At 50.0% G+C, this 25,962-nt stretch overlaps 1 protein-coding gene across 2 annotated transcripts in view; it reads right to left on the bottom strand.

Moving 5' to 3' along the window:
* Positions 1-25,962, bottom strand: part of CSK (C-terminal Src kinase) — a 34,095-nt gene that overhangs the window by 3,586 nt on the left and 4,547 nt on the right. The window contains exons 1-7 of one of the 2 annotated variants that reach the window (XM_027858200.1): positions 19,989-20,009; positions 10,390-10,466; positions 9,443-9,556; positions 8,989-9,101; positions 6,771-6,990; positions 393-486; positions 64-129 (exon numbers count right to left, since the gene is read on the bottom strand). In XM_027858200.1, coding sequence (XP_027714001.1) covers positions 64-129; positions 393-486; positions 6,771-6,990; positions 8,989-9,101; positions 9,443-9,556; positions 10,390-10,404 — 622 coding nt within the window. In that variant the 5' untranslated portion in view covers positions 10,405-10,466; positions 19,989-20,009. Of the gene's footprint in view, positions 1-63; positions 130-392; positions 487-6,770; positions 6,991-8,988; positions 9,102-9,442; positions 9,557-10,389; positions 10,467-19,988; positions 20,010-25,962 lie in introns of those variants that run through there. The other variant, XM_027858192.1, reaches the window with a different exon arrangement.

Raw genomic sequence — 25,962 nt, 5'->3', positions numbered from 1 at the left:
ACTCGCCCTGGGCTGCCCTCCCTCCCTATCCCCTCTGGATCCCAGCCAGGCACCACCACTCACCCCCAAACTCGCCCTTGCCAATGGTTTGAAGCAGCTTAAGGTCTTTCATGTTGAGAGCCCAGCCACCTGTCCGAGGAAGGAAGCTGAGTGTTAGGGAGAGGAGGACGGTGGACTAGGGGGCAGGGGGACAGAAGTGGGCACAAGGGACCAAGGTAAGCTTGGCAAGGGCTCAGAGCCATTAGAAAGTGCTACCCCAGGGCACCCGGGGAGAAGAAGCAGTTGGGGGGCCTGGGGAAGAGGAGGGGAGCTGAGTGTGAGAAGCCAGGGGATGGAGAAGAAAGGATGCGGGTTGGGTAGCATCAGCAGAGGGAGGGGGAGCTGGCACTCACTTCGGGAGAACTCATCTTGGGCTGCGACAGTCCCCTCCATGACCTTTGGTTTGATGAGGCGGGTGCAGAGCCCATCAGCATCGGTGGTGTAGTGCTGAGGGGAGAGGGGTGGGGGGACATGGTACAGGGGCTCTGAGGGACCCCTTGGCATCCCAGGCCTACGCCCTCCCTGCCCAGCTCCCACCCGCCCTCTTCAAACTCCCCACTGACTATCAAATGAAGATCTAACGCTTTAGCTCTGCACTCAAGGCTCTCTACAGCCTGATGCTGCCTGGCCTCTGGCCTTACTGTGTGTTACCTGCTGGATTATAGCATTAAAGCTGAGAGAGACCTGAGAGCCAGTTAGATGAGGAACTGAGGCCCACACAAGTTAAGTGACTCCCCAAGGAGTCATTCACAAAGTATCCGAGACAGGATTCAAACCCAAGTCCCAGTGCTGTACTAGCTAGGAAGTCGCTACACCGTTCTGGAGCCTCAGTTTTCTCATGTGTAAAATGGGGATGATAACAGCCCTTACATAGCAGGGCTCAGAGGGAATAAGGAAAAGGTCTTTGTTCAACAGATCACAGATTCAGAGCTGGAAGGAATCCCAGAAGCCTGTAAGTCCAATCCCCTGATTTACAGATGAGGAAAGGAATAACCTGCCTAGGCTAGGAAGTGTCTAAGGTGGGATCTAAACCTAGTTCCTTGGAGCCCAGAGCCAATGCTCTTTCCACTGTACCCTGAATAACACAATCATAGCTATCATTTATACAGCGCTTTACAAAAATGATCCTTTCTTATGTAAAATGGATAATTTTGATTATGTTAAATTTAAAAAGTTTTTGCATAGACAAAATCAATGCAACCAAGATCAGAAAAGGAAAGCAGAAAGCTAGAAAAAAAATTTTTATGGCAAATGTCTCTAATAAAGGCCTCATTTCTCAAACATAGAGAGAACTGAGTCAAGTTTATAAGAATACAAATCATTTCCCAATTGATAAATAGTCAAAGGGTATGAACAGGCAGTTTTTAGACAAAGGAAGCAAAGCTATCTCTAGTCATATGAAAAACGATCTCATCCTCATAACAACCCTGGGAGATAGCTGCTATTATCATCCCCATTTTACAGGTGAGGAAGATGAGGCAGACAAAGGTTAAGTGCCTGGCCCAGGGTCATACATCCAGTAAACGACAGTCTTCCTGACTCTAAGCCCAGCGCTCGTCATTGTGGCACCACCTACCTTAAGCAACTACAGAAACAATAACAATATTATCAACTCATCAGCAACAAGCAAATTGTCCTGTGAATTGTTGGTGGAATAAGAGGGATTTTTGAAGGCAATTTGGGAGTAGGTGGTAGTCATCTTTAAGGAGCCGGGGCTTGAAGTCAGAAAGGTCTAAGCCCCTGGTCCAACTTGTAAGCACTATGCCAGAGGCATCAAACTCAGAGCCCAACTCAAAACGTCCTTGGGAAATGTTTAACAAAGTAAATAAAAATATGATACAACGAATATAATGTTAGTTTGTGGTTTTCTAAATCAATACGCTCTGCAAGAATCCATTCCTTTTTGAGTCTGAAACCACTCTGCCAGGCTTTGAGGAGGAGGGGGGGAAGATGCACAGAAATGGGAGAAACTATGCCACAACGATGATGATGATGAAAATAATGATATTATTGTTACTATTATTAATATAATTAATATAATAATAAATAGTATTTAGAAAGTGCTTTACATATGTTAATTCATTTGATCCTCACAAGAACCCTAAAAAATACAGCATTGACTCTCCAGCAAGATATGACCCGGCTGCTAGAATTAGACCCCAAAAGGTCCCTATCTCTCATGGGCCGCCAAACCAACTTCTGTCCTGCAAATACAGCCCTCAGTACATCCTGGCAAATCTGACCAACACACTGGACCGAACTTGGTGTTGTCACAGACCAAACTGGTCCACAATGACCCAGACATAACATTAATTGGGAAGAAACTAACAAATTAGGGCTTAATAGATGCTGCCCTATCCAACACCCAGAATCTCTAAGCTACAAGTAATGAAAAGCATTGAAAAATCTAAGGAGCACGCAGAGGAAATCCGCATCCGGGGGGATGTCTTATCTGCTGGCTGAGTTGCATCAAACGTACTCCCAGGTTGCTGAGAGGAGGCACTTTCTTTCTAGTATTTTTATTCAAGTACAGCTATTTTATCTATTGGTCTAGCGGGACGGCGACACGTCCCAGGACCACCTCTATTGGAAGGTGAAAAGAATCAATGATAACAATAATTGCTAGTGTTGGTCCAGGCCTTTGTTCACTCTTCTCTGTGCTTAGAATGGTCTCCCGCCCTGTCCATCTACTGGAGAAGCAGCAGCTTAGTATAGTGGAGAGCTCTGAATCTGGGTTCAAATCCTCTCTGAAACTGACTAGTGGTGATTCCACAGTCCAGTGGGTCACTTCAGTCTGTGAAGCCTCAGTTTCCTCATCTGTCATACGGGGATAATACCTGTAGTACTTATCTCAAAGGGTGGAGATAACGTATGGAAAGAGCTTGGCAAACCTTATATATCAGTTACAACAGTTGTTCTTATTATTACAGCCTTCCCCAACTCCCTCTCTAACCCCGCCTCCCATTGGTAATAACTTTTTCCCACCTCATACCACAAAAAAAAATCTGGTCTCTATTTCTGAGGCATCATTGTACACTACAGGGAGTGTGTGTGAGTGTGAGAGAGAGAGAGTGAGTGAGAGAGACAGAGAGACAGAGAGAGATAGGAGAGAGGCAGAGAAAGACAGAGAGGGAGGAAAAGTGGAAGGGAGGGAACAGAGCAGCAGGAAGGGATTGTACCGAATTCGATCACTGTCTTTCTCCCAGGGCTTAGCCTAGTGCTTTACATACAGCAGACACTTAATAATCCTGGTAGAAGTTGGGAGATGAAAGCTTCCAGGCCCCCATCAAGCTGACTCGAGGTGCACTTCTAACTGCTGGCCACTAGAGGGCAGCCGAGGACCAGACTGGTTTAGCCCTCGCTCCTGTGAACACTTAAGTTCAAGCCGGTCTGAACTTTCCTGGGGTGTGGGGAGGCTAGGTAGGATGAGGAATCAAAAGGGGAGGGGATTCAGGAGATAAATACTGGAGAAGGCTGGCCTTGATTCTCAGAGTTCCTCACCCCATATCATCATTTCCCTCACTGTCCAAAGAGGGTTCCTGAATGTACGGGGAACCCGTTTCCTTCTTGCCAAGCAAGTGATGGTGCCCCTGGCCGGGGGCACATCAGCAGTGGAGAGGCTGAGCTGGGTAGCAGGAGCTGTGCTGCCTCAGCTCATCCTCATGGGTCCCCTCCCCCACTGAGAGTAATGGAATAAGTTATTCTGTGGGGGCGAGCTGGGGAGCAGGGCTTCCTGCCTCTGCCGGAAACACTCCAGTCCCTATCAGGGCAGAGACAGCCACAGGCTTGGGGGTGGGGTGTGAGGTATGGGGGAAGGGGAAGGGAGAAGAGGCAGTGAAGATCCCAAACTGATTGGGCTACAACAGCCCACAGTGACTTCCGGGCAGGGATGGAGAAAAATGGTAAAGAGCTGTCTATGGACCAGGGATGCTGAGGAAGGTGCCTCCTGCTCTAGGGTCCATTCTGGACCTGTTTACATAGTTGTTACAAGGTTATTAATACACATAAGCCTTTATTTTGGCTAACAAATCCTTGTAAAGTAGAAAGTACAGTCATTCCCATTCTACAGACGGGGAAACTGAGGTAGAGTCAATCAATCTGTAAACATTTATTAAGTGCCTACTGGGTGCCAGGCACTGTGTTAAGCGCTGGGGCTACAAAAAGAGGTAAAAGAGAGTCCCTGCCCTCAGGAGCTCATACTCTAATGTGGAGTGCCTGAGTCACCCTGATTTTTGAAACCAAGTTCTAATTCAGTGTTCCCAAGGCCATCTGTAGTGGAGGGGATGTGCCACACCCAAGTGTCTGGGGCTAGGCACACATGTGTCATTTGCCTTTTTGGTACGGGACCACATTTTCACATGTATCTGTGTATACGCACATACACATCTGACGATGTCACACTTGTACTATAACTATACACGGAAGAGGGAGGCCCTGTGTGGGAGAAACAAGGCCTGGTCTGGGAGTCAGGAGACCCAGCTCAGCCACTGAACCACATGACCACAGTGGGAACTTGGGGCGAGCAGTTTCCTCTCTCCTGAGCCTGTCCCTCCACGTGTAAAAGGTGACAGCTGGATGGCCAGCTGCCAGAGAGCCCAGCCTTCTCTGTGCTCCCACATTCTGCACTCACAGGGTTTCCCACATAAAAGGTGTGTCCCAGGTGGAGAGGCTTGTGGCCAGGGGGAGGGGCAGGGCTGGCTCACTGATGGGGCTGGGACATAACCCAACCCAGCACACCTGGGTTGGCCAATCAGAGGCTGAGCTGTGCATATGTGCAGGCCTGGGGGGGGGGGCGGGTGCCTTTTGGGGAGAGGAAAGGAGGTGGGTCAAGCTTGAGGATTTGCCTTTATTAATTTTTTTATTCTGAACATAAACACCCCAAAAGTGTTGCCATATACACAGCAAAACAGAAAACAAGGATTGTATATGAAACTGTGCTTTAAAAAAAAAAGTCTAATAAGTTTCACCGATTACTTTCAAAACTGTCCAGCCTGTCCAGCTTCCTTCTGTTCTGTTGTGCATTTAAAAAAATGTTCCAATGGCCCTCTTTCTACCTGCCTGTGTCAAACAGGGAAACCAGATGGCCCCAAACCTGAATTTGATCATAAGCTGCATTAAGAGAAGCAGCACACACAACAAGGTGGTGGGGTGGAGGTGGGGCGACCATTCTCCTGACCTCCATCCCAGGCACATCTACAGGACTGTGTCCCGTCTTGGTGTTAAATCTGTGGAGTGCCACAGAGAAACAGATGGCCAGGGGGAATGAACACTACAGAAGAGGATGAATTCAGGACATCTAGCCTCAGGAGACTCAATGACCACTGCCTGGAGAAAAAAAAAATCTGAAGGGCTGTCCTCCAGAAGGAGGATTACTATGAGTAGTAATAATATTATCAACAAGAAGCTAGCATGTACAGAGCACTTCTAAAGTTTGCAAAAGCATCTTACAAATAGGATCTCATTTGACCCTCACAACAAGCCTGAGAAATAGGGGCTGTCATTATCTCCATTTTAAAGATGAGGAAACTGAGGCATATAGAGGTGAAGTGACATAGCTAGTGTCTGAATCAGGATTTGAACTCAGAGCTTCCTGACCCCAAGCTTGCTGCTCTATCCACTGCACCACCAGCTGCTTCTAATCAGACTCGTTTTGTCTGAGGGCTGATAAAGGAGGGGCCAACACGACACTGTTGGGGTTGGAACAAAGCTTAGAAATCACTGAATCCAATCCCTCTCATTACAGATGAGGAAACTGAGGCAAATAGAGGGGAACTGCCTTGCTCAGGGTCACACAGCTAGGAAGTGCCTGGGTCCTCTGACCCCCACCTCTTCCACTAAAGCAGTAGATAGCCAACCTTCAGACCAATCTTTTGGAGGGGGGCTATGGAGTGATATATCACCCGAGGCACCCGAGACTCCCACTGGGCCTCCTTAAAGCAGCAAACCCACTTTCTGTGGACTCAATGTGTCATCCACAGACCTATTACTTTCAAATGTGCACAGATGCTGTTGTGCTTCATGAAATACAAATTTGAGTGTTACTGAATTATGGATTCTCCACATTATACGATCCTGCATTTTCCTCCGTCGATGGCTGTTAAAAGCACAGCTCCTACGCTCTGGCAATCTGATGCTGAGATGTTCAGGAGCTAACAGGGCGGTTGTACTCACAGTCAACTGGGGGGGGGGATCCCACCCTTAAATCTGGGGTCTTAACCAAGGACATTAAGAGAAGCAGCACACACAACAACGGGGTGGGGTGGGGGTGGGGCAACCACTCTCTATCCTCCACCCCAGGCACATCTATAGGACTATGTCCTGTCTTGGTGTTAAATCTGTGGTGTGCCACAGAGAAACAGCATCCAGAGGGAAGTTGGGATGGCCAGGGGGAATGAACATTACAGAAGAGGATGAATTTAGGACATCTAGCCTCAGGCGACTCAATGTAGATTTCAAGTTATATAGATTTCAAGGATCCATGGACTTTTAAAAAAAACTGATAACTGTAGTTCAATGTAATTGGCTTCTTTTGTATTTTGTTTTACGCATTTAAACCACAAATTCAAGAAGGGGTTGTTGCCAGGCTGCCCCAGAGGGCCGTGATGCCAAGAAGGGCAAGAATCCCTGGTCTAGATTTGTTGGAAGGCTGTCAATGCCCCATCACGCACGTGGCCATGCCCAAAGCCAATCACGGCCATTGATGCAGCCTGCGCCCCATTCCAGGTACTCACCTCTACCAGCTGCATGAGATTCTCAAAGTAGACCTCCTCATCGATGCTGAGCTTGCTGGCAGAATAGATGATTCGGTAGTGTTCCACCTTGCCCTCACAGCTCACGCACAGCGTGTAGTCCCCGGGGTAATTGGTGCTCTCTCGAACCAGGAAGAGGCCTGTCTCTGGGGGGTACAACAGCCTCTCTGCCTGCTCCCGAGTGATCTTCCCATGGAACCACCTGGGGAAGGGGCACACGAGGGGTGTTAGGGCTGGAGGTGGAACCCTGACTTGGAGTAATCGGGGGCAGGGCCTCTGCGAGAGTATATAACCTTCAGTAGCTCCCTACTATCTAAAGGAGAGAGTTCATTTTGAGTTTGATTTGAGACTCCAGACTGGTAATCTAATGAGAGGCAGGGGACAGAGAGCCAGCCTTGTGGGTGAGAAGATCTGGGTTCAAGTCCTACACAGCTCTGATGCTGAGCAAATTAACCTCTTCGTCTTCTAAGCATCTAAGATTATTAATTGTAGAGAAGGCAGTAACTTGGGCTGGTTGGTGACGTTTCCTCACCTGGGTGAGGCCAGGGCTCCCTCTCCCTCCCCAGGCACACACCTGGCTTGTTCCTATCTCCGGATCTCTGGTCACATCATTCCTCCAATAGCGCACTCCCTTTCCTCACTGCCTCTCCAAATCCTGCCCACCTTCTGTGTCTGGGGAGTCTGCCCCCCACCCTCTACAGCCCTCACTGGTCCCCCCCTTTCCTGACTTCCTAGACCCCCTAGATTCTAAGCACCAGGTCCAGTCGTGGGAATCTACATGGCTTAATAATAAGAAGCATTTATTAAGCACCACTACATGCCAGGTTCTGTACTAGGCATTGCTGTCACAAAGACAAGAGTCCCTGCCCTCAAAAGGATTACATTCTATTGAGGGAAGCCACAACTGTTCATGAGTCAAGCAAACAGAATGTTCATACATGTAATTTGGGGATGGGATGGGGGAGCACTAATAACTGGGGAAATTAGGAAGGGCCTCTTGGAGGATGGGAACGAGGCTGAGCCTGTGTGCAGGCAATGTCTACACTTACCACTACTACATCATTTATCAAAATGCACCTGGGGGCTGGGTCTCTGCCTTCCCAACCAGTCTCCAATGCTTCCTGGCTGTGCGACCTTGGACAAATTACATCCCCTCTCTGAACCGGCATCCTCCGTGTAAAATCAAGACAAACCTGCACTGATAAGCTCCCTGGCGAGTTATGAGGAAAGGTCTGTGTAAACTGAAAAGCATTCTAGAAATAAATGTTACTACTACTATTGTTGTTGTTATTGACAGGGATGGGAGCTCCCAGGTGAGGAAAGGCCCTTTACAAAGCAGGTCGTCACCCTCTTGGAGGGTGGCAGTGACTTGCCCAGGGCTTCGCAGTCCGTCTGGGTCAGAAGCCAGGTCCTCCTGGCTCCAAGGCACTGATGGAGGCTGAGCTGCCTCTCTATTATTGTTATTATTAAAAATTACTAATTAATATTACTGATGACCACAAGAATAATTGTTTTGTCTCCTTGGATGGAACCAGAGCTTCCCGGGGCAGGGGCCATGTCCTTTCCTTCTCCTGCCTCCCTGGTAAGTGTCTGACTCTACACCCAGGCCCACCCAAGAAGGTACTGAATTAAACATACTGTCACTCTCCCCAATACATGCCTTGTGGGCCCCCAAACTCTCTGCCTCCTGAACCTCCTCTGCTGCCCCACTGCCTTCCACCCCTTTGCTCACACTGTTCCATGCCCTCTCTTCAAATGCTGGAATGTCCACGTAGCTTAAAGCCCAATTCCTTCTGTGCCCCCCCCCCCCCCGCCCCTTCCCAAACACACACATAAATACCGACCTGCCCCCTTGGGCTTCCACCCTGGCCCAAAACTCTCTAGTGCCTTTATCTCATAACATTGTGCATCACAGTTATCCTTGTGGATTCCTTCCCTCTACTAAGGCATGCGAAGACCATGGTGGCACTGAGCTTCAAACCATCCCCAGTGCCCAGCACAGTGCTCAGCACAGTGCTCTGCCTGCCCCCAGCAGGTGCTTAAGTGCTGTCTGATGCCTCCTCTGGGCCATGGGACACCTTCGGAGGCATCCAGACATATGTGAGGCCAGAATGGGAATGAGCAATGGGAGGCTGGTGGGGAAGGGGAGTCTGAGGTGACCCAGGGCAGAGAAGGGATGATGCCCGGCCTGGCTACTCACGGCATGAGGCTCAGCTTGGTGCCTGCTTTCACTCCTTCCCGCTTCTGCACATAGTTGGCTGGGATGATGCCTTCCCGGCCAACCTTGTTTTTGGCTTTGTACCAATTGGGGTCCTGGGGAGGGAAAAGAGGCGCACGTGTGAATGGGGCACCAGGTGCTGGTGCCCCCTCATCCCGATGGTGACTGAGTGCCCTGCCCCTCACAAGAGGGTACAAGGCTGGGATAGGAGGGGGCCTACGGGACAAAAGGTGACCCCAGGAGCCACGACGGGGATGGGCTGAGGTACAAAGCATTGGGCAGGACCCAGAAGCCCCGGTTCCCAAATAGGCCATGCCCTAAGGAAGGACCCCTGTCCTGATGGGGACCTGGCATAGGGAAAGAGAAAGGACAGGGAGGAAAGAGGGAGGGAGAGAAGAGGGGAAGAAGGAGTCTGCTGTTGCTAGGTGATTGTTACCTTGGTGACAGCAACTATGGTGAGCACATCCCCTTTGCTGAAGGGCAGGTCTTGCTCGGCTGTGCCGTGGAAGTTGTATTTGGCAATACATTCTGTACCGGATGGCCAGACGGCCTGTCAGACAGAAGGACAGCAGGGGGTCAGGCACCCATCCCCAGAAAGAACCTGGAGAGCTCCCAGCCCCACAGTGGGGGGTCCCAGCCCAGCCCAGTCCCAAGTATCACAGGTTATCACTTCTTCAGGCTACAGGGGGAAGGGCCTGAGACCCAGCTATTAAACCTGGATTCTGTGTGATCTTGGGTATACTGCTTAACCTCACTGGGCCTCAATTTCCTTCTCTGGAAATTAAGCAAGAAAAGAACTAGATGATTTCTGAGGTCCCTTTCGGTCCTGAAATCCCACCCTCAGTTGCCAGCTCACATGTCCAGAAGGCTTCCGGCTCTAAACGGAATTTCTCCCAATGAAATTAAGAAGCTGGCGTTAGGGGACAGGTAGGAAAGGGACCAGGAGGCCAGATCCACCCCATCCCTAACCTCTCCTTCCTGGGAAGGACAACCCCAGAATCTCAGCGCCCCGGGCTGGCCCAAATGCACCTGAAGGCACTCCTTCTACCGCATCCCTGGCCTGGGGGCAGGATGCGCCGTTCATTCAGCCTTGGAGATCTCCAGAGATCAAGGGGCATTAGCTAAAGTGACCTCTGGGATGACGTAGTCCAAGTGGCCCATTTTACAGATGAGGAGAGACTCAGACCCGGAGACAGGAGGGAACTTGCTCCAGATCCCACAGTGAAGACAAGTGGAACCTGGATACAAGATTGGGTTCTGGCCTCTAGATTCAGGGCTCTGTGCTGAGAACCCACTGCCCAAACTGGCCGAGGGGAGAGGAGGGTCTCTGTCCTCTCCACTCCCTCTGCACTCTCCCTTCCCTGGTCATTGTCTCGTCTATACCTGGACTGCCGACATCTTCTCTGGAGTTCTGACGTCTCACTCTCACAAGAAGGATCCGTCACTTGGTACCATTAGAGCTAGAAAGAGGGAGGCCAAGAAAGAGGGGGCAGTGTGAGGAGGTGGGTCCCAGGCATCACCCTCCTCCTCCTCCTCCTCCTCCTTCCCCTCCCCTCCCAAGGCTTGGCTTTTCCCAGAGGCAAAGCAAGTCTGTCAGGAGGGATGCTGGGGGCCCCAGGTCTTCCACATTTCTCCTCTAACATGAGGACTGAGAACTCTTTTCTAGGAGGTGGGTCCTTCATCACTTGGGGTAAGGGGAGTTTTGGCTTAGGATGCATGTGGCTCTGGGAGAGTCTCAATGAAGGCTCCTCAGTTAATCATACACTTGAATACTCTGAGGCTCAGTTTCCTCATCTATAAAATGAGGGAGTTGGGCTAGGTGGCCTCAAAGGTAGTTTGTAGTTTTAAATCTACGGTTCAGTGACCTTGAAGGGCCAAAGGAAGAATCATTAGGATGCAGCAAGTGACTGGCTCTAGGGGCTGAGGGAAAACAAGCTTCCAATCTGGGTGAGCAAGGCTGAGCTAACGGGAATCGGGCAAAGAGAAAGAGCTGGTGAGCAGAGCAGTCCCACCAGACTGCCCACCGCTCCCTGGGCTAACTAGATTCTCTGAGGCAATCCACTGACTTCAAAAGAAACAGTGATTAAAACAACTCAGGAAAGCTTTAAAAAACCGATCAACACCCTGACTGGCTGTGACTAGTACAATGCCTGGTACACAGTGGGGACTTAATAAATGTGGTGGACCATCCGGGGAGTATACCTCCCATCTCCACCTCGGAGAGGTGGTGGCCTACCGATACAGAATGAGGCATGCTGATACCATACAGGGCCAACATGTCCATTTGTTTTCCTTAAAGGTGGTACTCTATTCCAAGAGAAAGTTCTCCAGCACTCCACCAAAGAGGAAAGAGAGGAGTGGAAGGAACCACTGAGGTTAAGATCCTGGAGCTAAAGGGAGACTCCTAGGACGGATGCCTGTTATCCAGCAAAGGGAATGGGGAACAAAGAATTGTCGAGGAGCCCTTGGGCAGCTCAGTCTCACTCAGGGAAGGCCCCTGAAGCCTCCCCTGCTGGCAGGTGAAGGAGTCACATGGGCTGCCCCAAGCAGGCGGGGAGGAAGGAAGCCTGCGACCCTGGGGTGGGGGGCTCTGGTTACTAGACCAAGGCATGGCTCATCCATCCAAGCTGTGCTTCCACGGCGCCAGGGACCACACACTGGGACACAATTACTACTAAGGATGGGCTTGTGACTTTCCTGGCATAGAGATTCCCAGGTGAGGAAAGTCCTGTTCCCAACAATGGTCACCACCCTCTGCCATGTCTGAGAGAGATACCTAGAACACTAAAGGCTTCACAGACCTACCCCAAACAGTGTGGGTCAGAGACAGGGCTCGAACCCAGGGCTTCCTGGCTCCTAGCTTCCCTCAAGAACACTATTAGTCTTATTAACCTCTACCTCACTGGTGGAATGCTTGTCTATTCATATGAGAGAGAGAGAGAGAGAGAGAGAGAGAGACAGAGAGACAGAGAGAAAGGGAGAGAGCGAGAGCGAGCACAGAACCAGGTGCAAATTCTGTTGTCATTGTTTGGATAACCTTAGGTAAAATTACTTCTCTGTGCCTCAGTTTCTCCAAATTGCACTAGATGTGCTCCGGCACACTTCCTACGTCCAAGGAACCTCCAGAGAATGAGGAGACTGGTTGGCTTCTGGTCTCAGGGGGAGCCAGTCTCTTGACTGTTATTACCATAACACCCAAATATATATATATCACCCAGCCCCCACTAGTCAAACCCAAACAGGAATCCCCCATATGATATTCCTGACAGCCAGCCAGCCTCTTCTTGAAGACCTCCAATGTCAGGGAGCTCACTACCACCCAAGATAGCCCATGCTACTTTTGGACCACTCAAATTGTTAGGAATTACTTCCTGATACTGAGCCCTTTGGGGTAGCTAGGTGGCGCCTAGAATGCACAGAGCACTGGGCCTGGAGTCAGGAAGACTCATCTTCGTGAGTTCAAATCTGGCCTCAGATACTTACTGTGTGACCCTGGGCAAGTCACTTAACCCTGTTGCCTCAGTTTCCTCATCTGCAAAATGAGCTGGAGAAGGAAATGGCAAACCACTTGGGTATCTCTGCCAAGAAAACCCCAGATGGGGTCATGACTAAAACAACTGAACAACAACCCAAGGCCTTTATCTGCCTCTTTGTCATTCACAAGAACAAGTCCGATCCCTCTCTCAAAGGACAGCCCCCCAAATACTGGAACCCTTATCCTGTCCTCACTGGGTTTTGTTCTTCTGCCAAAATATCCCCAGTTCCTTCAACTGCTCCGTATTAGACCTATTAACCAAACTGGCCTCCATCCAGTTTGGATGGACCCTCTCCATTGTACAAAGGTCCTTCTCCAGTGAAAGGACTGGAACTCAGTACCTCAACAGGCAGCCCACTCTAATTGTCAGGAGTCTTGACTCTTCACCACCTCTCCCCCAAGCCACTAGTTCTACCCTGGGGCCAATGTCCCCTCCCCAGGATCTGATCCTTCCTCCAGCAACAAACCTTCCACTATTTAGCTATTATCCCCCCTCCCCCAAGTCTTCTCTTCTCCAAGGGAAGCATCATTCATTCCTTCAGCTGACCCTCTCACAGTGAAGTCTCCAGCCCCCTCACCACCCTCCCCTCTGGGGATCCCTAAAATGTGGCACCTTCAACTGACAACATGGTCTGGGCAGGGTCTGCTTGGGGTTTGGTACAGGAAACTAACCTCCTTCGTTCTGCAGATACTAGGCCTCTACAGGCAGCAGGGATTTTAATCGGCCTCTGCTTGCTAGATTGTCGTGTCACAATGTTGAGTCATATCCAACTTGCGGCCCACTAAAAACCCCAGATCTTTTTCCACATGACCTGTTATCTAATCATGCCTCTCCCCCATCTTTTACATGTGCAGTTGATATACGCCTGTTCTCTCAACTAGATGGCGGGTGGCAGGCTCTTCAAAGGCACAGATGCTATCTCTCACATCTGTTGTGTGCCCAGCAGTGCCCTGCATGCCAAAGGCGCCGAATCCATTTTCACCCGATCAGCCGGGTATGCATTTATGCTTAAACCTATCTGACAAGGGCAGCGAGGTGGCACAGTGGATAGGGCACCAGGCCTGGAGTCAAGAAACCTGAGTTCAAATGTGGCCTCAAGATACTAGCTGTGTGACTCTGGTCAAGTCACTCAACCCTCAGTTTCCTTATCTGTAAAACTGAACTGGAGAAGGAAATGGCAAACCATTCTAGTACCTTTGCTAAGAAAACTCCAAAAAGGGGTCACAACAAGTCAAATGAAAGGACTCAACAACAACCATTTGACAGATGGGCAAACTGGGGCCCAAAGAGTGGTTCATTCAAGATTATGGAGTCGGTCAGTGGCTGCCAGAAGGAATGGGAGTCACATCAGTCCTCTGCTGAGTCCATGCCATCAGGACAGGGAGATAGGGTGTTGTGGAAAAAAGCAGGAGTTCCCCCTTCAAATCTCAGCTCTGTCACATTCCACCTAGCACCACAACCCCCCCAAAACAGGTCACTTTACTACTCAACTTTTCTATCTGCAAAATGGGGATGGATCCCACCATCAAGTCAGCCAACTGCCGCCCAGGTGTGCAGCAAGTACTCAGTGTCCAGAATTCCCTGTACTCACAGGCAAAGGAAAAGGGCTGCCCATACCCAGAGGTCCCAGAACTGCTCCAATCAGCCCCAGCCTCCTGAGCTCTCTGCTGGCAAATACTCCCTCTCTTCACTGCCTCTCACCAGCAGCTGTAGATCCCTCCCTCTCCTCCTGACTCAGGCCCCTAGGAATCCGGATCCCAGGAAGGATCCTGCCTCTTGAAAGATGAGTCCCTCAATCACTGGCAAGCCAACAGTCCCAACCTATCAAAGGAAGGAAAATCCGGGAAGGAAACAAAGGATTCCAGACACCTCCCTGCCCTCAGGGGACTCTCAGGCTAGTTAGGAAGACCTGGAATGGTAGTAAAAAGAACACTGGATTTGCTGCTGGGGAGAGCCTAGGGTTCAGGTCCCTGGCTCTGCCCTTCATCAGCTAAGAGACTTGGGAGGTCAGTCTTTTGGCCTCTCTGGGACACCATTTCACCACATAAAATGGAGATGACATTTGCACTCCCTACCCTATGGGGTGGTTCTATGGGGTTATTGTGACGCTCCACTCACAACCACCCCCCTGGTTCAGCCCCTCATCACCTTTCCTGCACTATAGCAACAGCCTCTAACTGGCCTCTCCATCTCAACTATCTAAATGGCAACCCACCATCAATCTACCCTCCAGCTAGGCCGCCAAAGTGATTTTCCTAAACCGAAGGTCTGGCCATGTCACCCCCTGCCCTCGAGGTCCTCCATTATCTCCAGGATCAAACATAAGATCTCTGTGTGGAAGCCTGGCCCCTTCCATATCCTCCACAATCGATTGATTGCCGCCTACGCCTGGAATGCTCTGCCTCTCCAGGCTTCCTTCAAGGTTCAGCTCAAATCTACCCTCAGGAGGCCTTTCCAGGTCCAATCCTGCACCCTACCCACCCCCAACCCCCAGCTGCTATCAATCAACATTAAGCCAGGCACCAATGCTAAGTGCAGGGGACACACAAAAACAGGCAAAAGACAGTGCCTGCCCTCAAGGAGTTTACAATCAAAGGGGTGGGTGGGTGTTGGACAACATGCAAACAAATAAATACAAAGTAAGTTAGATACAGGGTAAATAGTAAATAATTAACAGAGGGCCAGCAGTAGAATTAGGAGAGGGTGGGGAAGGCTTCTGTAGAAGACAGAATTTTAGTTGACAGCTAGGTGGCATATCTTCCTGAGTTCAAATATGGCCTCAGACATTTACTAGCTGTGTGACCCTGGGCAAGTCATGTAACCGTCTGCCTCAGTTTCCTCATTTGTAAAATGAGCTGGAGAAGGAAATGGCAAACCATTCCAGTATCTCTGCCAAGAAAACCCCAAATAGGGTCACAAAGAGTTGGACAAGATTGAGTAACAACTATACCTTCTCCTCTGATCTTACCTTCCATGGACAGAAGGGACAGCTTGTATGTTGCTAGTTCTTTCCATGTTGTGTGTCCCCCCCCCATTAGAACGTGAGCTCCTTGAGGGCAGGTACGGGTTTCTGCCTCTCTTTGTAGTCTCATGACTTAGTAAAATGCCTGACACATAGAGCGAGCCCTACATAGATGCTTGTTGACTGATTAAAAATTGTCAAGGGTTATAGGAAAGGAAGTGATGATTACATCACAACTGTCTCTCAAGACACTTTCAGTCTCAGTCTTGTGGCCTGGTCTCCAGGGATGGGGCCCCACTCATTCAAGGGAAGCGTCCCCAGGCTGCCCCTCCTCCTCCTGTTTGAGCAGGCCAGGGGTCTTCTGGGATCCAGAGTCAGAGAGGGAGAGGTAACAGTGAGCTCCACCAGAAAGACCAGGACTGGAAGAGAAGCCATATGGGCAGAGCTCCCAGCAATACCTTCTCCTCCTCCTCCTCCTCCAGAGCCTCCATTCTGAATGTACCCTTCTGTGGTTGAACTGCTATATTTAACTCCTGGAAGCAGCTGTCACACCCCCTTGGGACCAATGGGAGGGGATGTGGGATGGGGTGGGCCCCCAAACTACAATTCCCAGCAGGCCCTGGGGGTGCTCCCTGAGGGGAGGGTGGGGATTGGGGTTGGGGCAGCCCCTGACTCAGAAAAGGGGCCTCTCTGTGTGTCGAGGTCCAGGGGAACAAGCCGGGCATTGTGCCGTCTGCTCTGAGGTCAGTGGCTACGGCATCAAGCAGCCCTTTCTTAGAAGGTCTGGGCTCCTAGGGGAAGAAGATGGGATGGCTGAAAGCAAGGAATGTGGGTACAGGGGGTTGAAGGGGTGTGGTCCCAGCTACCCAGAGGGCCCAAGGAAGAGAAGCCAGCCAGAGATCCCAGAAAACCAGGCAGATGTTGAAGGGAAGGGGGACATGAGGTGTTGAGCCCAGCTCCCTACCCTCTACTCCCCCACCCCAAGCTCAGCCCTGTCTAGTGGGGCGTGGGAGCCACTGGGCGGCTGTTTACACGAGTCTAAAAATACCAGCTGAAAAGGGAAGTGAACAGAAGGGGGGGTGGGGTGGGTACTTTGTAAATTCAGGCAGAGGCACCTCAAAGCAGGTATTGGTAGGAATTAGATCCTAATGGGGTCCCAGAAATAGTTATGGAGCACCTCAGCATGAAGCCAGGGCTGGCAGAGGGAGTGGGGGGTAATCCATCTTCACCTGGGAGTCCTCAAATGGCCCAATGCCTGTATATGGGTACAGCCCTGTCCTCAACAGGCCCACTCATCCTTGCCACGCTGTTAAGGCTGTCTCTTACAGCCAGTCTGGCAACAGGATGGCAGGTTCAAACTGTCTTCTTTCACCGTGAATCTTGGCCCCCTCCCCTTTACTGTGGCCATCACCACCATTCCGCTGGGCACAAAAGCAGTGCTGTCCTATTTTCTACCTGTCAACGTGGCTCCTGTTCTCCCCAGTGAAAATGTCAGCTTCCTGAGGGCAGAGACAGGTCTTCTGCTCATTAACTCATCAGCAAGTGCTCACTGAACACTTAAGATGAGCCCAGTGGCTCCTGCAGCTGGACTAGAAGACACACCATCCTTGCCGAGGGAACTTGTGGATAGCTAGGAAGTATAGCAGATACAGCACTGAATCTGAAGTTCAAATCTATGTGATCCTGGCCAAGTCACTTACCCTGACTACCTCAGTTTCCTCATCTGTAAAATGAGGATAATAATAGCACCTACCTCCCAAGGTTGTTGTGAAGATCACAGGAGATATCTGTAAAGTACTTTGCAAACCTTATATTGCTGTAGAAATACAAGCTACTGTTATTATTACTCTGATTATTATTATTCTTTTTAAGTGTCAGAGCCTAGATACAGAAAAGACAATCCTACCTCAGAGATAAGACTGGTAGATCTATGTCACTTCCTTTTCTGAGCCTCAGTTTCCTCTTCTGAAAAATTAGGTTAAACTTGATTACATTTAGGGTCTCTTCCAGATCTAATATTCTACATTCTAAGATATTTACTAAATTGAATAGCCTATGTTCTTTAGGTCTCTTCTAGTCCTAAAGTTCTATGTTCTCAGGGAGGAGTTCTTAATCTGGAGTATATGAACTTGTTTGTTTTTAATCATATTTTATGGTAACATAAAATATCTAACAATATATTACAATGATCATAATAATGTAACTGTAATATAATATTTGGTTTCCTTTGTAATCCAATGTATTTTATGCATTTAAAACCAAGATTCTGAGAAGAGGCCCAGACTTCAGCACACATTGTCAAAGGGGTCTAAGACCCCAAGGTGGGAAGAGCTCCTGTTCTAAGGCCCCTCTGAGCCCTGAAGTCACACCTCTGTGATTTGTCATCCAGAGCACTGTGTATACCAAGGACTAAATGCTAGGATGGGTTCTAAAGGGCACAGCACCCCCTCACCCCCAAAAAAAGATCAGTGTGGGGCTGGGGAGGTTCCCTGAAGAGGCTTCCTGGAGGAGATGAGGCAGGCAGGAGCTAGCCCGTGAAGGACAGGCAGAAATGGTGGGAGGGAGGGCATTCTTGGAAGAGGGAAAGCCCAGAACAAAGAGGCCACTGAGGGAGCCACGAGGCTGGTTTGATCTCTGTAGTCATCAGAGATGGCTTGAGCCATTGGGTCAGCCCAGACTGTGGAAACAGCCACAGAAGAAACAAGTCTTAAGCTGATCCTGTAGACTAGGGGTGGGAAACCTGCGGCCTGTGAAGGCCACACATGGCCCTCTAGGTCCTCAAGTGTGGCCCTTTGACTGAATCCAAACCCCTGCTGTTGACAGTGGAGAGGGATGGCTTTAAGCAGCTGGGATAATAAGGCAGGTGGGCTCCCTCTCAGCATACCTGGCCCAGGCCTGGGCTAGGCTGGGCAAGCCAGGCCAGGTGAGCACACAGGAGGTGCTAAAAAGCTGAACTGCATCTTGGAAACAGTAGCACGGAGGCCCCAGGGCAGGGCGTGCCAACCACTCCGTTCAGTTCAGCTAGTTCAACAGCAATCAAATAATCACAATAATAAGAGATGACTGGCCAGGCATTTATTTATACAAGCCACTTTTTCCAAGGTAGTTAAATGAACCTCCCAGATCTGGGTGTCTCTCTTATTCTCTCTCACCTGAATAGAAAGGTAGTTGTTCTGCCCTCTGGTCTTGGGCCCTCGGGCCACTGGAGACCAGTCAAATAAAATCCTGGGATCAGAGATTTGGAACTGGGAGAGAACTCAGAAGCCATGCTGTCAACCTCTCCATTTTACAACCCTTTGAGATGATCTCCAAATTATCCAGTAAATGCTGTTTATTAGAGAAATTGGAGGCTTCTCTAGGGAAGGTGCTGTTTGGCCTCTCAGTGTCTGACCCTTGGGTACTTACAATGCTCGTGGACCTGACTTAGATGAGGAAACTGCACCCCAAAGGGTGACCTGCCCAAACAAGGTCCTACAGGTGGGAAGTGGGAAATTCAACCTCTCCAGGGGGGATCTTTTTAAAAGAAATCATATAGATGGATACGCTGAAAAAAGACACCAATTAGAAACTTTATTCCCGACTTAATAACCTTAATGCAGGGTTGGGATCTTGGGGGCTAAGGAAGTGAGGAATTGTCAATATTTGGTCCCATACAGTGGTTCTACCAATCTGACATCTACAGGAGGTCTTTTTAATCGGTTCTCTGAGTTCTTCACAAGAACTCCCTTAAAAGGCTCAGCAAACATTAAGCACCTACTAAAGTCCAGACACTTGGGTCCTCGGGATAGAAAGGTAAAGGTCCCAGATGAGCTGAATAGGGGTGGAGGGTATGGGTTGCAGGCAGGAGGCTACGAGTAACTAAGATACAAAGGGGTATGTGATTGCACGAAAAATAATAACAACCCCTGCCTTTTATAGATACAAGGTTAAGTGTGCAAAGTTCTTGATAGACAGTATCTCACCACACCGGGAGGCAAATGCCACAAATAAAATTATTCCTATTCTATAGAAGAGGAGCCTGAGGTTCAGAGAGATTCAGAGATCTGCCAGGATCACGATATTTTGAGTCCTCACAGCAGCCACTGGGAGGTGCCGGCAGGGCTAATTTTATGATCCACCCATTTGCTAGAAGTGGAAGCCAAGGAAGACAGCCTGGGAACCAAAGCCACTGGGTCAAGTTCATAAATTAGTTCCTGAATAGGGGCTAAAACCCAGGGGGCTCCTTCCCCTCAGGCCAGACTCCATCCCCTAATTATACTAATGGGAGGATTGGAGCTAGCCACCCCCCCACCCCTCCATTTCACAGCTAGGCAAACTGAGATCATATAATCTTCTAGAGGTGGGGAAATCCCAGGCTAGCTTCTTCCGACAGCCAGCTCCCTGAGGCTTTTTCTTAAAACCTGGTGTCTAGGAAAAAACCGTTTTCAACCGGACATTAGGGCATTTCTTCGAATTCATTAAAAATAAAAACTGTATGCACATACTTGCTTCGGTCCGTCCCCGCTGGGAGACTGCAGGCCTTTCCTCGATCTCTCCCTTCCTTCCTTCCTCCTTCCCCCATCGGGGCTGAGCTGCAGCGCGCACAGCTCGGCCCTACCGGCCCAGAAAGGTATTTTAACTACTGCTTCAGCGCCTAATTACCGAGACGGCCAGGCCCTTGGGGAGAAGTGCCCCGCCCTGCCCGGGCCTGGGAGAGGAGTGGAGCCGGAGCTCAGCTCCGCGCAGGGCGGCTGGGCCCAGGCTAGCACGCAGCACAGTGCGAGGTACCCTGCACTACCAAACGAAACCCTGGGGGAGGGAGAAAGTAGAGGTGTTGGGGCCCAAGCCAGCAGGAGGTGAGAGTACTGTGCTCCCCCTTCCCCACACACCCCCTTTACCTGAAATGGTGATCCCAGGCTCCAAGTCTCCAGGCTCAGGCCTAAATGCCTTTGCATCTCCATTTGCCTACATTTTCATAAACCTTCCCAAGCCTGTAGACCAACCCAGCAAACTAATCCTACAGTGTGGGAATGACTGGAGTGGCATGGGACCCCTTAGAGGTCTATTAATCTAACCAGCTCTCTGGTCCTCCGCCCCTCTATGGGTGGAATAGGTCTTTATTCTTCAGGTGCCCAGGCTTGGGGTTAGCAGAAAGGGCATTGGCCTGGGAGTCAAAAAACCTGGGTTGTATATAGTTCCCTGTCCTGTGTAAGGAACCTACCAGGTCATTCTGATCCAACCCTACAGGCCTTTGAACTGGCTACCCCTTATGCCAGGAATGCACTTTCTCTTCTAGAATTCCCAGATTCCTTCAAAGCTCAGCTCAAATCCCACCCCCTACACGAAGCCTTTTCCTGATTAGCCCTGCTGCTGTGACCCCCCCTTCTGACATATACATAAGTTGTCTCCCCTAACAAATCACAGAAACTCTATGAGGCCAGGACTTTTTATCTTTGTCCCCAGCACCTACCACATAATTGCCTGCTGGCCAACTGAGGAAACCACTTGGCCGAGGTGTGAGACATCTGAATTATGTCTATCAGCCCTATTGTTCAGGCTGCAAAGGAACAGAGGCCAAAGCCCAAGTGAACCTGGGTCTGTCTGCCTGTCAAACCTTCTTGCCATGATAGGACACTGCCTCCCATTACAGAGAACCAAGAGTTGATTTATTCTTGCTAAAGTGAAGCCGCTGGCTCCATCACACCCTAAGGTGGCGTGCTCTGCCTCCTCACCTCCAGCTCTAGTTTCCCTGTCTTCCTTCGAGCCTCAGTTCAAAGCTCACCTTCTGCAGAAGGCCTGCCCTGGTTCCCCCTTTCACTTTCAGACTACTTTCCATCTACTCTCTACACATCATGGACATACCTAAATGGGTACCAATTGTCTCTCCCATAGGGAATATAATCACTCTTAAAGGGGCTGTTGTTTTTCTCCCCTTCTTTGAATTTCCAGCTCAGTGGAGTGCCTGGCACATGCGAGTGCTTAATAAAGGTTTACTTATTGGACATACTGTTGACTTTCTTTCCCCACATCCCCCTAAGCTCAGCAAAGACAAGTTATTACACACCTAAGCCAAGAAGGCTTCCAAAGTTAAAAATAACGTGCAACACATTTTATGCTTAGCCACCTCTTGCTAGCCCCAGCTCCGGGGCAGAGCCCAGCAGAGATCACTAGTGGAATATAAATTCCTTGGGGGTGGGATTTGTGTATGTTGAGTCTTTGACACTATGCTGCACACAGTGCGGTAGGTACTTAAATCCTGTTGGGTTGGATTGAATGACTAGCCTCTGAGGAGAACACAGGATTCGGACATCTGGAACTGGATGATGTGTTCCATAGACGTCTTAAACTCAACTCATCATATTTCCTCCCCAAATCTTCCCCTCTTCCTAACCTGCCTGATTACTGCTGAGGTGACCACCACTGTCCCAATCACCAAGGCTCACAAGCTAGGTGCCGCCCTCGACCCCTCACTCTTCCCCCCATATCCATCCAATCAGTTGCCAAATTCTATCATTTCCTTCTCTGTGATATCTCTCCTACACACCAGCCTCTCTCCTTTGACACTGCTACTGCACTGGTGCAGGCCTTTATTTTGCCTCCTGCCCAGACTATGGCAATAGCCTACTAGGGGGTCTGCCCACCCCCAGTCTCTCCCCACTCCATTCCATCCCCCACTCAGCCGTCCAAGTGATCTTTTTACAGCGCACCTCTGATCATCCGCTCATTCGATAAACTCCAGTAGTTCCCTATTATCACTGGGATCAAATATAAAATCCTGCAGAACTTGTGAAGCCCTTCACAACCTGGCCCCTCCTGTTCAGTCTTCTTACACCTTTCTCCCCTTTGTGGTCCAGGGACACTAACTCCCCCTGGAGACATCTCCTTGGCTCTCCCCAATACCCAGAATGCTCTCCTTCTTCATCTGTACATCCTGCCTTCCTTCCAATCTCACTCCAGAAGCCTTTCCCAGTCCTCCTGACTCTCAGTTAAGGTTAACCTAAATTAACCCTCTGAGATTATCCCCAATTTATCCTGCCTAGATCTTGTCTCGAGTTGTTTGCATGTTGTCTCTTTCATTAGACTGTGAATTCCTTGAGAGTGGGGACTGGTTTTTGCTTTCCCAGTGCTTAGCATTGTGTACCTTAATAAATACTTGAAAAAAAAATACCTGACAAAGCTCCTCGCTGTAATCTTTTACTTACCGCTAAATAACTGTGACTGGGAGCAATTCACTTTACCTGGCCTCAGTTTCCCAATCTGTAAAGAAGATGCTAAGACTAGATGATGTCCCTTCTAACTCTGAGATTCTCTGATTTAGATAAAGCCTATTCAGTCTTCAAAAGCAGACCTCAAGGGCCATCTCTTCCGGGAATCCTTGGAAGTTCATAGGCCCCTCTCCCTTCCTGGAGAGGGAAGCACTTCCACAGATAGCTCTCTAGTTATTTTCTGTGCGAATCCCCAACTACACTGAATTCCCCAGGGCAGCATCTAGTCTTCTCTTCTATTTCCCTCTCCAAACCTATCCCCACCCCCTCCAGGGCCTAACTGGGCCACGTGTGGAGTGAAAACAACAATGGGAGAATTTGGCACCCCAGCTGGTCATCAGGACCTAGGGGAAATCCGGGGGATTCACCGAATTGTCTCCAAAATGGGGGAGGCATCGGGATGGAAAGGGAGAAGACCCAGGCAGGATTCCCCCTAGCCCCACCCAGAGGCTAAGAGATCCAGAAGGTCAGAATCTGAGCAGAGGCCTTGGCTTAAGTGAGGGCTGGAAAGCAGCAAGCTGCGGGCCACTTCCCTCCTCCTCTCCCCCAGTTTTCTAGGCTGGAACTGGAGTTGGGGGGAGTAAGAGGAGGGAGCTTTGTTCACTCACCCCAACGGGAGCAGAGTATCTAAGAACCTAAAAATCAGCTTAACGTCCCCACCCCCAGGACTTTGTGCCTTAAAACCAGGCAGGGAAACTGCAGAAGGGGAGGCAGAAAGCGGTCAGCGGAGGGGGGCCCGTAAAGGGGAGCTGGGGCAGCCTGGCAGCAGCTCCCCCCTCCCACACCCGGACAGCCAGGGTTGTCCTCAGGGATCGTGCACTCAGCCGGGGGAGGTCACTACCGCAGTCTGGTAGAGGTAGGCAGAGAGCCTGCTTTCCTGCAGGAAGGGATTACTCTGCTTCCAGGGTAGAGCCATTCTCTCCTCCACCTCTGATCCGGCCTGGCATCGTTATGCCTAGAGAGCTGGCAGGAAGAAGGGAAACGCTACCCAAGTGCAATGTCTTCATTTGACACATGGGAAGACCGAATCCCAGAAAGGGGGGAACGACTTGTTCCAGGTGATACTGATAAGTTAGCAGGGGGCTTCTCGTCCAGGCTCAGAACTCCCACGGGGAACTCAGCCGTAAGAATACAGCTCGAGAGGCCGGAGGGACCTCAGAGACCCCAGTGTCTAACTTTGCGATTTTACAGTGGAGGGACCTGAAGCCTAAATCAGTTAAATGATTTGTTTAAGGTCTGACAGATAGTGAGTATCAAAGATGGGACTCGAAACCAAATCCTCTGATTTCAGAATCAGTGATTCCGTCACTGAGCAACTCCCCCCCTCCCAATCTAGCACAGGGGTTTTTAAGTTAGGGCTTGTGAACCTAAAAAAAGAAAACAACAAAACATACTGGGTTTAAACTCTGGCTCTCCCATTAAGCTATTATGTGACCATGAGGTACTTTCTTTCTCTAGGCCTCAGTTTGCTCACCTGTGAAATGGGGAGAGCACCTGCCCTGTCTACCACATTGGGTTGCTTGGGAAAATCAAATGGGTCAATGAATGGGAAAGAAGTCTGAGAAGCATTAAGTGCACCCAGATGGGCAGGATGGTTGTTCCAAATTGCTCATGTTTGTGGTCTGGGTGGCCCTTGGAGGTTCCCTCCCTCTCCCTTCACACAGATACGAGGGGCCCCAGCTAGAGGCTCCACTTCTCCCCTTGGGCCCGTGCACATTCACATGTGCTCTCACTCTTCCTTTCCCAGTACTTTATTTTTAGGCCCGAATTTGACTTTAATCGTTACTTAGCAGATTCTATTTCCAGCCCATGGAGGGCAGCCCAAGGCAGGCAGGCAGTGATCTGTGGGGTGGAGGATGGGATGGGGGAGCCAGCTAGTTCACATACTACCCCAAAGGAGGCTAGGAAATCCCCAAAGAAGGCTGAGGTAGAAGACACTGGAGGATGCCCCTTGGGAAGAGGGGCATTATAATTATAGGACTGTATAGCTGAAAGGGAACTCAGAAATCAACCCTCACTCACTTCACAAAGGGAGAAACTGGGGGCCCAGGGACAGGAAATGACTTGTTCAAAGTCACACAGTTAGTTAAGGCACAATGGTCTTTGACCCATCCAGTTCTGGGACACACTGGATTTTGACCTCATCCACCCACCCACACACCCCTTATCCCAGTCCAAAAAAAAAAAAAATCTGATTAATGAATTAGTCAGAGCCTCGGAGGTGCCTCTTATCCCAAACTAGGTAGGATAGCTCACCTGAGCCTTCTAAGAGAAGGAAGATACTACCTGGGAGAATATCCAGAGGGAAGTGCTTTGGTCAAAGTTCTAGAAACTAGGCTTTAAGGCTACAGCTCCAGAGTCATAGCTCCCCAAACTGATCCAGCCCATCAGTGGCCTCTCTCTAGAGGGTCAATAAGAAAGAATATCCTAGATTTAGATAGAATCAGGCTAGATAGACCTTAGAAGTCATCGAGCCTGCAGTCACACGAAGCCAATAAACACCAGAGGTAAGATCGGAACACAGGCCTTTCTGACTCCCAAGTCCAGAACTCTTATGCACTGGGCCCCACGAGGCCTTGGGGGCCCCACGTGCTCTCAGGGCTGCTGAGACTTCTTTGGGGACTAGCACCCAGAAGTCACCTTAGCCTGGTCCCTCGGGGTCTGGCACAAAGATGCTGGCAGCTGCTCTCCAGTTCTGCAGAGGGCAGATTAGAAGGTGACTCTTAATGCAGCAAGGCGTGCTCAGGGCAGATCCAAAGGCGACCGGGCCAATGGGATGAAGGGCAGAGCCGAGTTCTAGGCAAGGCTGGCCAATGGTTATTGTCTACTGGAGGGCTCCAGGCTGTCACATGTAGCTTAACTGATAATAACCAACTCTACACGCCACAGGCATGAAAACCATACTTGTAAAAAATCAGATGGAAAAGTTCCTTTCCTTGAGTCCCTGCCTGTGGTTTCTGCCCCAGGTGGCTGTCCACCTTGCCCATCTCTAGGGCTGGTTCTCACAACAGAAATGGAACACAGGCCAAGTGGGGTTATGCACTCTCTCTCTGTGGGGTAACTTTTAAAGAGCAGGGGGACAGTCACCTACTAGAGATGGCTGAAGGCAGCAAGAGGCCCTGTCTGCAGGCCAGGGCCTCTTGGTTTTCTGTTCTTCCTTCCAACTCTTTGCTCTGATTTGGGGATCCATGCGGTCTAGCCCAGAAAATCTCAA

Source organism: Vombatus ursinus, unplaced genomic scaffold (genome assembly GCF_900497805.2).
Source record: "Vombatus ursinus unplaced genomic scaffold, bare-nosed wombat genome assembly UNPS02000749.1, whole genome shotgun sequence".
NCBI lineage: Eukaryota > Metazoa > Chordata > Mammalia > Diprotodontia > Vombatidae > Vombatus > Vombatus ursinus.
Note: the sequence above shows the minus strand (reverse complement) of the source record. Positions and strands in the feature narration are given on the sequence as shown.